This window comes from Thunnus albacares, chromosome 19, assembly GCF_914725855.1.
Source record: "Thunnus albacares chromosome 19, fThuAlb1.1, whole genome shotgun sequence".
Lineage (NCBI taxonomy): Eukaryota > Metazoa > Chordata > Actinopteri > Scombriformes > Scombridae > Thunnus > Thunnus albacares.
This window is the reverse complement of record NC_058124.1, coordinates 27,297,977-27,312,179: the sequence shown is the minus strand read 5'-3', so window position 1 is coordinate 27,312,179 and position 14,203 is coordinate 27,297,977. Positions and strand designations below refer to the sequence as shown.

At 40.1% G+C, this 14,203-nt stretch overlaps 1 protein-coding gene across 9 annotated transcripts in view; it reads left to right on the top strand.

The window, feature by feature from the left end:
• Positions 1–14,203, top strand: part of LOC122970550 (collagen alpha-1(XIV) chain) — a 220,665-nt gene that overhangs the window by 81,664 nt on the left and 124,798 nt on the right. For 8 of the 9 annotated variants that reach the window (XM_044336719.1, XM_044336726.1, XM_044336725.1 and 5 more), the window contains 7 exons: positions 1,842–1,971; positions 7,524–7,663; positions 8,696–8,822; positions 8,950–9,089; positions 9,710–9,842; positions 10,017–10,061; positions 11,708–11,862. In XM_044336719.1, coding sequence (XP_044192654.1) covers positions 1,842–1,971; positions 7,524–7,663; positions 8,696–8,822; positions 8,950–9,089; positions 9,710–9,842; positions 10,017–10,061; positions 11,708–11,862 — 870 coding nt within the window. The remainder of the gene's footprint in view (positions 1–1,841; positions 1,972–7,523; positions 7,664–8,695; positions 8,823–8,949; positions 9,090–9,709; positions 9,843–10,016; positions 10,062–11,707; positions 11,863–14,203) is intronic. The other variant, XM_044336720.1, reaches the window with a different exon arrangement.

Genomic DNA, 14,203 nt, shown 5'->3' with positions numbered 1-14,203 from the left:
TCCTCAAACTCAATGAAGAAATAATTGCAAAAAAATTTCCTTTTAACTGACTCAGCAAACTGCAACATAACAACAACTCCTAAACAAAAACAGCTCACATGAACATGATGTCAGACTGAATAATGAAATGAAAACACATGAAACAATCGATGTTTCTGCTTTCGGTTCAAGTTCAAGGTCAAGCTGAAGAAGAAACATCTCTTCCTTCGTGTTTTGCTATTTTCTCGCTGTCACATCCCTTCATTCACAACTCTGACGTCACCTGAATTGCCATCGATATTTCCTTGACTGACAGGTTTCTCAGCCAATCAACTAAACTTCCCAAATAAAAGGAAAACAGGCTCCTACCAGAACCTCTACATCTCACTAATTAACACGTTTTTATCTCGTTCACTCACTGTAGCACATTAAACCAGGGCTCTTCTTCACGCTGCAGCCTCTCTCTCTGTGTGTCTTCATCACAGTTATGTATTTAGGTCATTCAGAGACAAGAATCTGTAAAAGTTTACAGCCTGTCGCCCTGCGTCACTCAGCAGCTTTTCCACTGATGGATGAACGTTTGCGGGAAAAGCTCTGACAAAAATCAACAAGTTACCTTTGTTTATGCTAAGCTAATCTGCTCCTGGCTCCAGCTTTATATTAAACTAACAGATATCAGCACATTTCCCCAAAATATCAAACTACTCCTTTAAGATTTTTTTTTTTTTGGGGGGGGGGGGCTTCTGCCTCTCGATGAAGACGAAGACGAGCAGTAAAAACCAAACATCTGGTTTCAAATGAAGGAAGATTTCAGTGACGCCGCAGTCATGTTTTTTGCAGTCTGACTTTAACATTCAGAGCATCGCGGGACGAACTGAAAACCCAGAACTAATGAAAAAAAAAAACCTTTTAGGATGAATTTGACAGGCTTGGCTGAGAAGTCGATATCAGCCCGATACATCCCGTCTGTCATACAGATACAAACACAAGCGTAATAAAAGTCAGAGGGGTGTTTTAGCTCCGCAGCCAAACAGACATCCATGAAAAAACTGATTTATTTATACTCAGAAATTTGGAACACAAATCTAAACACAGATGTTTCGAGGGCAGTTGGAAAACATCATTAAGATCACTGTTGAGCTGTATTCACACCATGATCCAAGATAAGCTCATCTGTTGGACGCTTTTTTTTTTTTTTTTTTAATTTTTAAAGCATTAATTGTGCAAGAAAAGTGAAACAAGGCCAGAAATAGCTGTGGATGAATTAAAAAGAGGAAGTTGCTGATGTGTTTTGGGCTCAATCAGCAGCATGTTTGGACTCCATCCTCTTGATCTCTCTGCTCTAAAGATGTGTACGAAGTATGACTCCTAAAAATTTTGGCAGAACGTCTCACTTCTCTCGGGCTCCGAAATGAAAACAATTTATTTATGGGACGAGCAGACAAGAAGAGCAGATGGACAAACATTTGTCGGAGCTAACCTGTCTGCCAAGTTTTCTTTCTTTCTTTATATATTTACATCCGGTTTGTATTTGGCAGAAGGTGAAAGATGGTAAAGTTTAGGCAGAGTTTATCATCCTGCTGTCTTGTTTGCTGCCTTTTTTTCCTCCATAAAATGTGAGACTGTGATCGGATCTGTAGGTGCTGCTGTAGAAACATTCATTCAGAGGAATCATCTTATGTAATCGCTGCTTGTCCGGACAGGAATGTGGATGGTTGGATGTTAGAAGAAGGTAGATGATAGATAGATAAATGTACAGATGAGATGAGAGACATGAGACAAGATAAGATAAACACTGCTTCATATTTCATGCTCTGTGTGTGTGTGTGTGTGTGTGTGTGTGTGTGTGTGTGTGTGTGTAGGTGAAAGTAGCGGACTCGGTGAACGAGGTGGAGCTGGAGGGATTGACGCCGGCTACAGAATACACAGTAACCGTCTACGCCATGTACGGCGAGGAGGCCAGTGACCCCATGACCAGCCAGCAGACCACATGTAAGTCTCACACACACACACACAATTAATAATAGGTCCAACGACACAAAATATGTTCCATAAAATGAATAATTCCACCCTCAAATGACTAAATTGAGCCCTCTAACTGCTGAATTAATTCCCCCAATTTAACACTGGAGCGGTAGGAGCCGAGGTTACAGATGGCTGCGGGTAATCAGGTCCGTTCTGGGAGGAGCAGCCAGACTGACAGCTGTGTTAAAGTGCGGTAAACAGTTTCAATCTACACACAACCGCACATGTCAGTCCGTCCTGTCAGAAACAGACCCTCAGATCTAACGCAGGTTCTGGGTTGATTCTGGACGGAGACATGCTGTTGTGTTATCTGAACATCCCTTCAATTTATTATAGGAGATAAAGATCATATCACAATAAAAACCTGATGATAATGGTTGGTGGATGTCGTACAGCTCGTTATAACTCAGCTTCACGGTTCAGGAGCTCCTTCAGATGGATGCACAGCGAGTGCAAAGGACGGTTAATTTAATTATAAGGTGAAAAGATTTATCACAGATATTTTCCTGAGGTCTGCTGGTATTACGTCTTTTCTTTAAAAGTTTTCTTTAATTTTGCACTTTAGTTTCTTGGAGAGAAGAAGTTTTATAGCGTAAAATCTCTTTCTATCAAAAGAAGAATCTGTACTTTACACAAAATATTGATTCATCTGTGTAAGTTGATCATTTGACAAATACTGATAGACAGGTACGTGTGTGGGAAAGATACTGAATGTCTCATAATGCAGATTAATAGAGCAGGTTGTAGAAGAAATGATCATGTAGGATGTTTTCCTAACTTCTATCATGAACGATGATCGATGCTATTTCTCATTTATCTGTCAGTTCTCTGCTGGTATCGAGGTTTTTAATTCAGGAAATTTCAGAAACCAGTAAAATCAGCTCCTGTTCGGTACCCTCGCTGTGGTTTCAGTGGTTTCTGTGGTTGCCATGGTCACATGTCGAGTTGCAGCAGCGAGTTAAACCATCATGAACTCAGTTTTTCTCCATTGTACAATCTTAAACCAAGTCCTCAAACAGCCCCTTTGAAGAAGTGAAGACTGGACAAAATGTTCTCTCACTTCAAAATGTCCTGATTTGCATAAAAATGTCTTCACTGTCAAGGTCTGAAACTCAAATTTGTCCTCACAAAGACAGAAGTACGACAACACTCTGACTGACTGACTCACACAGTAAATCTGCATATCACTGTGAAAACGTCAATGAACTTTACTGAATGTTGATGAAATTCAATTTCATTAAATTCCTGACAGATTTTATGACCCTCCGAACTCCGGCCGCCGCCGCTCTCATCTGTGAAAACACTCTGCACACATTTCATTTATCACAAGACGTTTAGATTTAGTCACAGCTGTCTGACGCTGTCAGAAGGAAACCACACATCTACCGAGAGACACACAAGCCGGCTGCAGCAGCTGCAACTAGTTCAAACTTTTACCACTTTTCTCAGTGTTCACTAAGCACAGATTCATGTATCACTAAATGAAAACCAGTTGCACCAAACAAACTGGCTCTTACATAGAGTTGTTGGAGTTGTTGCTAAATACTTACAGCTACTAACTGCAGCTGGAACTGACAAAGCTAACGTTAGCATGCTAGTATCTGAGCAAAGAGTAAAATAGCTAATATGTTATATCGTCAGCTTATTTGACCAGAAACTTTACATTTCACAGAAAAAAAACACAAAATATCTCAAATTATAAAACATTATGACAGAAGTGTTACAATAAATGACCAAATAACAACAGTTAGCGTAGCATAACGGGATATTTCCCTCTAGCTGTAAACTAAATGAATACTGCTAATTCTAAAACACACGTTTCACCTGATATGCAGACAAAAATAAAGCAAAGTCACAACTACTTTCACATTCATTATTATTTTATCTTTTGTCCCTTAAAGCTGATATTTTTGGATGTTATATTACAGTTTGTGATGCTACAGTGACTTCCTGTTTACGTGGTTGGTTGCTTCTTATTGGCCAACGCTACAACTAACAAAAGTGTTTACTAGATAGACGTATAAAGCTTTAATGGTGCAACTTCATCTAATAAACGACCAGCTTACACTAGTTAACCGTCACTAAGCACTTCAGACTTTACACTCAAACTCAGTGATGGATTTATGATGAGCTGATGCAACCCGGCGCAGATGTTTATGAATGAAGAACACTTGTTTTTAAAAAATCTTACAGTGAGGTTTAGGCAGTTTTTGATGAAGAGGGAACCATCTTTTCGTTCCAACCAAACACTACAGCAGCTGATTTCTCTGATTAGCTCTCACTCTGCGCTCCAAGTTTCTTCTAATCAGTGAAATCAGCTGCTGCCGTTTTGTTTACTCGCAGTTTTTGTGGCTCTTCCAGGACAGCTGCAGCGTGTTCGAGTCACATCCCGGCATGTTTTCTGCACCTCGACAAAAAACTGGCACCCGGCGATGCCAGAGTCGCTACATGCAGGAGGCCTCCAGCTTCCCCTTGTAAAGCTATTTTTTGTACCTCGCTTTACTTCTTAAGAGTTCTGAAGACTTGACGAGAGCACCTCCCCCCCCCCCCCCCCCCCTAAATCCCCACCACGCTCACCAATTAACATTTTATGAAGTCTTCTTTAAGGTCTGTGGGGTGCGGCTTTAAGTCAGGGCATGTTTATGTCTTTATGAAGCGTGTAAGGCTTTGAATGCAGGTCAGATAAGGACGCCGGTGGCTGTTAAGAGGAAGACGGTGGTTGTTTATGAGGAGGGGGGGGAAGGGGGTTTGAGGTCTCTCTCAAATTACTTTCCAAATTAAAATAACTTTCACTCATCCATGCAGGCAGAGCTTTATGCCTCCATGGTTTGTGCATACGTTCAGCCTGAGTGAAGTTAATCATTCGTTTGTTAAGTGCGAGAAAACATGAATCTGTTTTTTTTGTTTCTGCTGATTAGTTGCGATCATTTTGCCTGCGGTGAAGATGATGTTTTTTCGCATCCTATTTGGAATCCGGACATGCAGGAAGTGGTTTTTAATGTTTTTTTCATAATCATTCAGACCCCCGTCTCTCTCTCTCTCTCTCTCTTTCTCCCCCCTCATCCCTCGTTTCATCTGATTATTTAACTGTTGTTTGAGAAAAAGAAAGAAGCTTTAATGATCTCTGCGGTAAAAAAAAAAGAGGCCGTCGCAGAAATAAAAGACATCAAAGATAATGCCTCGTCTTCCCGCATCATGTCGGCTCTGATGACTACAAGCGGTTTTACAAGATTAAAAAATTACAGCTCAATGAGGAGAGATGAGTTTGAAGTGTGTAACAAGCATCTTCATAAAGGCTCGTATGAAGATATCAGGATGCTGGTGGAGCAGAGCCAGCAGGTGGTTGATGGGAACCAGAGATGTAATGGTGGTTGATGGGAGGAGGCGGGTCGTGCAGAACGGCATCTAGAGACTGATTGGCTTCACTGCAACCAATACCAAAATATTAGAGACCAATATTTTGAAAAAAATAATAAAAATATTCCCAGAATTCCTCTGTCTAAGTGACTCGGAGAGACTTCCGGTCCTGCTGGGAGAGAGGGAGGACTGCTGTAGACCGGCAGCAAGACCCCCTGACCCACACGGCTAATAATTAATGTTTAATCATCAATAATTCATTTGTTGTAAACCTGCCTTCCATAGCCCCTATTCTTCTCCATGCTCCTCTCTTGTATTGTTTTTATATAGTTTATTCATTTAATTTGTCTGCTATGATTGTATAGTTTGTGTAAATATGCTTTAGCAGTGTTGTATCGTATGCAGCCTTATCAATAAAGCCAATAAAGCCAATAAAGCCAATAAAGCCGTTCAGGTGAGGTCATGATTGTGAATGAAGGGATGTGACGGAGAGAAAACAGCAAAACATTCAGCCGCAGTGGAATAAAAGCAGAAGACAAGAGAAGACTTTAAACAAAAGCAGAAACTTAGATTGTTTCATGTGAGCTGTTTTTGTTTAGGAGTTGTTGTTATGTTGCAGTTTGCTGAGTCAGTCAAAGGGAGATTTTTTTTTTGCAATTATTTCTTTATTGAATTTCAGAATGAATCAGTTAAATATTCACCAGTACAGAGTCTGGAAAGATCATGTTTTTTTTAATCTTGTGTGTGCATGATATTAAAAATATATAATCTGAGAAGACGTCTCACTTAAAAAACAGGATATGAAGCTTTTAGTGGGTCGATTGTTTTATTAACGGTGGAAACGTCTGTCAGAGAAGACGAGATAAATATCACCATGAGATGCATGAAGAGCTTTCACTGCATCGATTCAAACTTTTATTGAAGTATTTAAATGTTGGAGAAATAGAAGCTTTCTCCGAGTAAAACTTCTAAAAATCTTGTGATTGACCATTAAAAGAAGCTTTTTTTACATTTATCTGACATCTGTGTGAATGTGATATTTTTTTTTATACGGATTCATAAATGTGGAAACTTTAGAGACTTACCTATCTCTCTAAACTTTTTAATTTCCCCATCCTGCTCGTTCCTGCGCCGACCTTTCCATGACCCCTAAAGTAGTCGAAGGCAGACTCTGCTTCCCTTCATCTCTCTCTCTCTCTGTCTTTATTCTGACCCTCCGTATAATTGAGGTGAAGCGATGGCGGGATTTTTTTTTTTTGTTAAAAAAAAAAGAAAACATATCAGCGATTCAAAGCAGAATAGTCTCAGAGCCACTGGGAGCGAATCAGATTCTCTGTTTGAATTAAAACCAGAACGAAGGTGAAGAACTCCGCGGCACCTCTGGGGGGCGAGAGACATAGAGGAAGAATGAGAGAGAGAGAGAGAGCCGGCGCGAGGCGAGGGTGTGTGATGTAATAAGGTTTTGTCCACTTTATAATTAAAACAGTGGAGTCTATTTCATGAGTTTGTGAAATCACTTGCGAAATCAAAACGCCTGCTGACCTTTGACCCCTGATAAGCGCAGCTCTGTTGCAGCCGGTGTTTCTGATCTTATCGAGGCTCGACTGTGGTGACGTTATTGTTTCTGCTGCTCATATCGTCAAACGGACAAAGGTTATAGTGTGTAATTTAATTAAGTTCATTAGAGAGCGAGACGCTAATGAAGCTAAATGATCATCGCTGAGGCTGAACACACTGTTTAGGTTTTATTATTATCAGCTTTTCTCTTTTTATTAGCCTGCAAACCTCTGCAAGCAGTGAAGGAACATCTTTTTATTTTCCTTTTATTATTATTATTATTATTCTATTAGTGTGAAATGACAGAACAGCAGGTCAACAGACATCCAACGATATGAAACATACAGTAGAATATAACAGAAGTGTAACTTAGCTGAAGTTGAAGGGATTTGCATAATCGTTAAGAAATAGTCTAAACGAGGAGAGGATAACTAATTAATTAATTAATTAATGGATGAAAATTGGTGCAGAAGCTTTGTCTCTGTTTCTCTGTGGTACGAACCGAACACAGAGCAGCTGGTGAAGGGATTTCCAGGTAGACTGATATAAATACAGTTGTTCTCTGTGTGCTGACGTTTACTTCCTGCCTCATCTCTCCATCTCAGTACCGCTGACCCCGGCGAGGAACCTGCGTTTCTCGGATGTGGACCACAGCTCCGCCCGACTCACCTGGGACTCCCCCTCCAGGAAGGTCATCGGCTACCGCGTGATGTACGTCAAGACCAACGGAGTCCAGACCAACGAGGTGAGAGGACGCGTCTGAAGGACGTGAACATGGAGATTCGTCGTCGTTACTTCTATCAGTGTTGATTAAGTTCAGACACAAAGTTTGATTTAATATTTTTTTATTTTATTTCTGTTTCAAGATAAATCTGAAGGGTCACCAGAGGAATAAAGTTTAGAGATTATTATTTCTGTAATAATTATATTTGTTCAGTTTGTCTAACTTTTTTCCTTGTGAAATATTAGATAATATCACATCTTCAGACATAAAAAAATCCCTAAATAACACAACTCACTGTGGAGTGATAAGCTGTGATGAAGGGACACTAAACTTTTATATATTATGTACATTATTTACCTTTTTGACATGTTCTGTTTTGGTATAGAGAGAGAAGGCTGCACTCTTTAAAAAGCAGACAGTGTTTATTTTCCCAGCTGTCAGCTGATGTCTGTACACACAGCAGCGATGACGTGGTGTCACCAGCGGTGGTCATGAACCCGTAGTGAACCTCGGTCTCACTAACAGATCTGTCTGTCTACAGCTGACATTTACTCAGTGACAAACCGTTCTGTTCACTCTGGTCTGAATCAGACCAGTGGATGAACTGGTAAACTTGTTGTGTTTTTTTCTACTCGGTTCTGTTTCTTTTCTCACAGAAAAGAATTCAAGAAGGCGACGTAATGTTTATATGATCGCAGCTAACTGCCAGAAACTGTTGATGAAAGCAGACTCGGCTACAGGAACAGTTTAACTCAAACTTACAAAGTTCACCTTGAAGTCAGATGAAGGTCGGATCACGTTCCCGCTAATGAATCGCACCGAGACCACTTCCTCTGAAGGATCTCTGTACATCTGAGTTCAGAAACAATTCAGGCTTGAAAACACCTTGAACGTCTAGATTTGTCAACATTTTTTACACCACAACACACACAACACAACACACACACTGGCACCGCACACTTTCCCAGTGATGTGTGTTTTCATTCATTCACCGTTCAACCGAACGTCATCATCAGGACAAACTGTCTAAGTTGTTTAGTTTCATGTTTACAGGTGGACGTCGGCAGCGTGACGACCTGGATGCTAAAAAACCTGACGTCGTTAACGGAGTACACAGTCGGTGTGTTTGCTGTTTACAACGAGGGACAAGCGGAGCCTGTGACTAAAAGCTTCACCACAAGTAGGAACTAACATCAGTATTATTAGTCTGCATTCATTCTAATAACATGCAGAACAAAACATGAACGGCTGTCGTTACCATAACTACAACTGTCTGTGTGTGTGTGTGTGTGTGTGTGTGTGTGTAGAGACCGTCCCAGACCCGTTGGATCTGAGGAGCAGTGACATCACCACAGACAGCTTCCGGGTGTCATGGCAACACCCGGCCTCTGACGTGTTGCTGTACCGACTCACCTGGATGCCAGTCGACGGAGTAGACAGAGAGGAGGTGAACTGACGTACCTCTGATGTAGTAGAATAAATAGTACAACATTAAACTACTGAACAAACCTGAAGGGAATAAAAGCTGCTGCAACATTATTTATTATTCTGACTTTATACTAAACTAACAGTCACATCATACGTCGTCTTTTTGTCTCTTTTATAGATTGTTGATTAAAACTCAGCCGCGTTTTTTATCTCAAATCTGATAAACTTGCATCAGATGATTCAATTAAGATACAGAACGAAGAAGCAGAGGTGAACTTAAAAAAAAGAAAAGAAAGATGAAAGTCGTTTCTGTATCTTCTCGTTATCCCGTCAGCTCAGAGATCATCTCAGAGATGATGATAATCCCCCCAAAAAAAACAAGACGTGTTATCAGTCTCTTCAGCCATTGGCTGATGGTTTATCTGCTGGTTCTTTTTCTCTCTTTATTTTGATCTTTCTGTCTCCTGCTGTGTTGTAACATTAAAAACACACTGTAGGCTTGTTTAACTGCAAATAAATTACAATAAATCTAAAATCAGATGTTTTTTTTCTTTGATGTAGAAGATTAAACTCAAGCTGATAAAGTTTTTTTTAACTAAAATAAGAATGATTCATGTCTTTATTCTCCTGCTGTTTCAGGCTCTGGTGAACGGAAACATAAACACCTACTTGTTAAAAGGACTCAGCCCCGCCAGCGAGTACGAAGTCGTCCTGGCCGCCATCTACAAGAACGAGGTGGAGAGTGACGAGGTCATCCTGGTGGAGACCACCGGTAAATCACATCAATCGTCTTTACATCGTTTCTGAAGATTAAGAGATGAAACGTCGATGAAACTTTCACAACAACAACATCAAAGGATCCTTTAAGTTCTTTATGAAGCTTCTGTGAATGTTTTTTTTTTTTTATCAAGCAGATTAATTAAATTACATTTTGTTTCATTTTCAGTTGATAGAGCAACCACCGTCGCTACGACAACCACCACCACAGCAGGTAAATATTTGTCTCCGGTCGTTTCCTCTCCACCTTCCTCTACCTCTCGTGTTCCAACTCGCCCATCATCCTTCATCCATTATTTCATCCTAATATCCCCCCCCTCCTCCTCCTCCTCCTCCTCCTCCTCCTCCTCCTCCTCCTTTCATTTATAACCTGAGTGGAAAATAATTTGTCGCTGATTAAATCCGTCCAGATTCAGATTGAACAAAAAAATTGTAATTTGTGTGTGTGAATTTAGAGCAGTGAAAATCTATTCCGGTCTTTATGAACACTGACTGTCAGACGTCATCGCAGCCACTTTACATAATTGTGAACCTTCATTAAACACATTTGACAACATGACATTTCTGCATCAGGAAATGAATGACTTCCTGTCGCCTTTTCTTGTAAACAAACAAAAGGTTTGATTCATTTCCTTCCTTATAAAAAACATGTTTTCCAGTTAACAATCTTCTTTTTTTTTATTGCTTTTGTCGGCACGTTGTCAATCAGCAGAATAATGTGACTCAGCGCTGCAACAATCCTCCAAATTAAACCAGCGAATACGACGTTTGACCAGGTGCACTCCTGAGTCAGCAGTAATCTGCATCATTTGACCGTCCGTCTCATTCTGGTGAAATCTCAGGAGCACCTGGAGGGAAGTTTTTCATATTTGGCACAAACGTGCACTTGGACTCAAGAATGAACTGATTAGATTTTGGTGGTTAAAGGTCAAAGGCCAATCATCATCTCCTATCATGGCTACGACTGTGTGTTCTATCAGATAGGGACGCCATGCTGAGGAAATTTTCCCACCAACTAAAAAACTTGTGGTGATATTCATCAATAACGCTCATCTGTAGAGCGCTTACTTTGATCTTTAACGTTAGATTTGTAGTTTAAATCTTCCCCTTATTTAACAGTTAGTGACGGCGGGTTTCAGGCTGCTGCCAGCGGGTTGTCCTCCGTGTACGACGACCGCCGCTTAGAACCAGAACCAGAGCAACTCGCCTGCCATCAGGAGAGCTGCTGACGTCTCACTCTGCTACTGATACTGTCAGTTTATAATTGTAGCGTCCGTCATCCGACTTGATACTTTACAAATTGGAGTTTTTTAATCTGATGAACATGGGCGCTGATACGTGACAATGACATAAATGGGTTTGTTTCTATAGAAGAAAGCAAAGCTACAGTATGTATGTAGAATGACCTTTACTGGCCAAACATGTGAACACATAGAAGGAAAATACATTTAATACCTTTTATTAAATTGACATGGATGTAAACTGAAAGCTGACTGGTTGGCGGAGACAATATTTCTAGTTTTATTCTGTTTAACAGAACAGTAGAAATGATGTCTTATATTTAAATGTATAAACTGTATAAACATGAAACTAATTCAGTGAACATCTGGTACAAGTAGATAAAGATCATATATGTGACGCCGGCGATAAAAACCAGTAAATAAAAATAGTTTTATGACTTTGAAAATACAGCTTCAGAAACATCAGGGATCAAGTTTAGGAAAATACCAGAAAGCAAATATCTGATTACAAGTTTAACTGATGACAGATCAATAAATGAATGAATGACATCTGCATACGATCAGTCTCTTCATTCTGTGACAGTTTTGTGCTTCAGCGAGTTGATATTAACTCTCTCTGATCCTCCAGCTCCTCGTTACGGAGTGAGGAACATGAGGATCGACGATGAAACCACCTTCAGCATGCGGGTGTCGTGGCAGCAGCTCGACTCCTGGAACGTCCGACATTATCGGCTGAGCTACATCAGCGCCAGAGGAGACCGAGCGGAGGAGACGGTGAGACTTTGACTGTTTTCATGTAGAATCAGTTTAATAACAGACGACTGAGGGACGTTTGGACCGTCGTCACATGATCAGCGAGCCGGCTGAACATTTAGGTGGCGATTAGTGACATTTTTTAATTTCGTATTTCTTCCTGATGTGTTTTGCTTTGGTGTTTCTGATCTTCTCCCTCAAGAAATCAGATGTCAACAGTGTAGGTGGTGAGTTTTTTTAATTTGATTTAATGTCTTCACTACATAGCGATAGCAGAGAGATGACAGGAAATGAAGGTGACAAAGATACAATGAAGGTCTCCAGCTGGATCTGAACCAGGAAGTTGCGGTTTATTCGTCTGCTTTTGATGAATTAAATCGATGTTTGTCATTTAATTCGTCATTTACAGGTGCAAGTAGATGGTTTCAAGTCAGATAAACATTTAAATATTTGCATCGCTGAGATTTTAACTGTGTTTACTACATTAGTTCTGGTTGTTACTTCTATTTTAATGTTTTTTAAAGTCTATCTGAAGTCTGGAGAGGTTTGTAACTTGCTCCTTCATGGATGATTGCAGCTGCTGGATTCAAAACGATATAAAATGTCTTTGACTGGTGACTCAGAGTCCAGGCAGAAACAAAATGTGTCAAAAAGAATCAAAACACCGATAGAGACTCTTTAAACCACTTCTGCAGCATAATCCACTTCTCTGCTGCTGGTTTATATGTGTTTACTTTCTCTCCACTTCTGCGTTGTGCCTCTTTATAGCATCGAAGCTCCACCAGAAGAAGCTTCAGTGTGTTTAGTTATTTATTGGTGACAGTTCTGAACATACAGTATGTTTAACAGTGGAGACTTGACACCTTAAAGCAGCTATAAGAGATATTTTTATAATAATAACAGTGTCTGAGCCGACGGTGTGAGATGTGTTGGTCGTGGCTCGTAGTGATGAACATACAGGGAATCATCATCTCGGCTTTACGGAGCTTTATAGTGAGTTTCAGCTCATTGTTTATCTGTCCGGCTGCAACTTTACTGTTCTGCTTCACTCTCAGCGTCTCATAGCGTCGTTTTCAGAGAAAAAGCTGTAAAAAGCCACTGTACACTACCTGTTCAGCACCAAACAGACACAGCTGGTGAACATAGTGGAGCGTTTAGCAGCTAAAGAGACAGATATTATCCCTCAGGAGTTGGTGGAGAACAAAAACAGAGCTAAAAGAGAGTGAATGGGAGGAACAGAAACAGATAGATGTTGATTTAAATAAAGTGTCAATCATCTACAGAGGGAGGGGAGACAAAAGATGGCGGCGTTGAAGTCGATCGCTGGTGTTCAGAGTCGAGTTGAGAGGAAGAGGAGAGAGAGAGGGAGGAAGATTATGATGATGAAAACAGTGGCAGGTCTTCAAAGAGAGAGAGAGAGACAGAGAGAGAGAGAGAGAGAGAGAGACTGGCAAGTCTTCACACTAATGAGCCACAACAGAGAGAGAGAGAGAGAGAGAGAGAGAGAGAGAGAGGTAAAGAGACAGGAAACAGAAACAAACAGTGATGTCATGCGGCTTCTGTTTGGTGGAAACGTGCTGTGTTTGTGTCAGTGTGACTGCTTGCTGTACTCGTGTGTGGACGTGCTTGACAAGTAAACATTAAAATGCTAAATAGATGTTGATATAAATGCCAAAATTAAAGTTGAGATGTCGGCAGTCGGTCCGAGAAATAAAAAGTATCTTTTAAATGTCAGTTATCAAAGCTGTGAATTGAAAAAAAACAACACAACAGTACTATTTTTGCCTCCTTCTTTTTTTTCCCTCATTGTTTCTATATTAACATGTGTGATGATGTTAATATAGTAACTTCCCAGTTATGTATCAAGACTTAAAGTAGCAACAGTTAAAATTTGAGCTGCGAACATTCAAAGATGTTTCTGTTGTGTTAACTTGAGTAATTTAATAGTTTTCTTATCCACATGCAGTTACTATACAATAATAACCATCAGCTATTCCAATAGAAACACACTGATGAAGGTTTCGTCAAACTCAACAAAGCTTTAGAAATTTTACTGAAACTCAATACATTTTACATCTCAGTGAGAAAAACAAATGAAACATTTTATTTCTGCTCATGATCCGAAGACAAATTTATTTTTTTATCTTCATTTGTCTTCTTGTAGTAACTTTTATATGATAATTAAGACGTGCTGGACATCCTTTATTTCTAAAGCTCCAAGAAGTATTCAGATCCTTTACGTAAAGCAGTTATATTCATTAATCTTTATAATAACAACATAGCAACGTGTCAGTGTGTAATGTTTCGGTTGTGGCTTGTAGTGATGAACCTACAGAGAATTATCAGCGACTCTGCAGCTCCT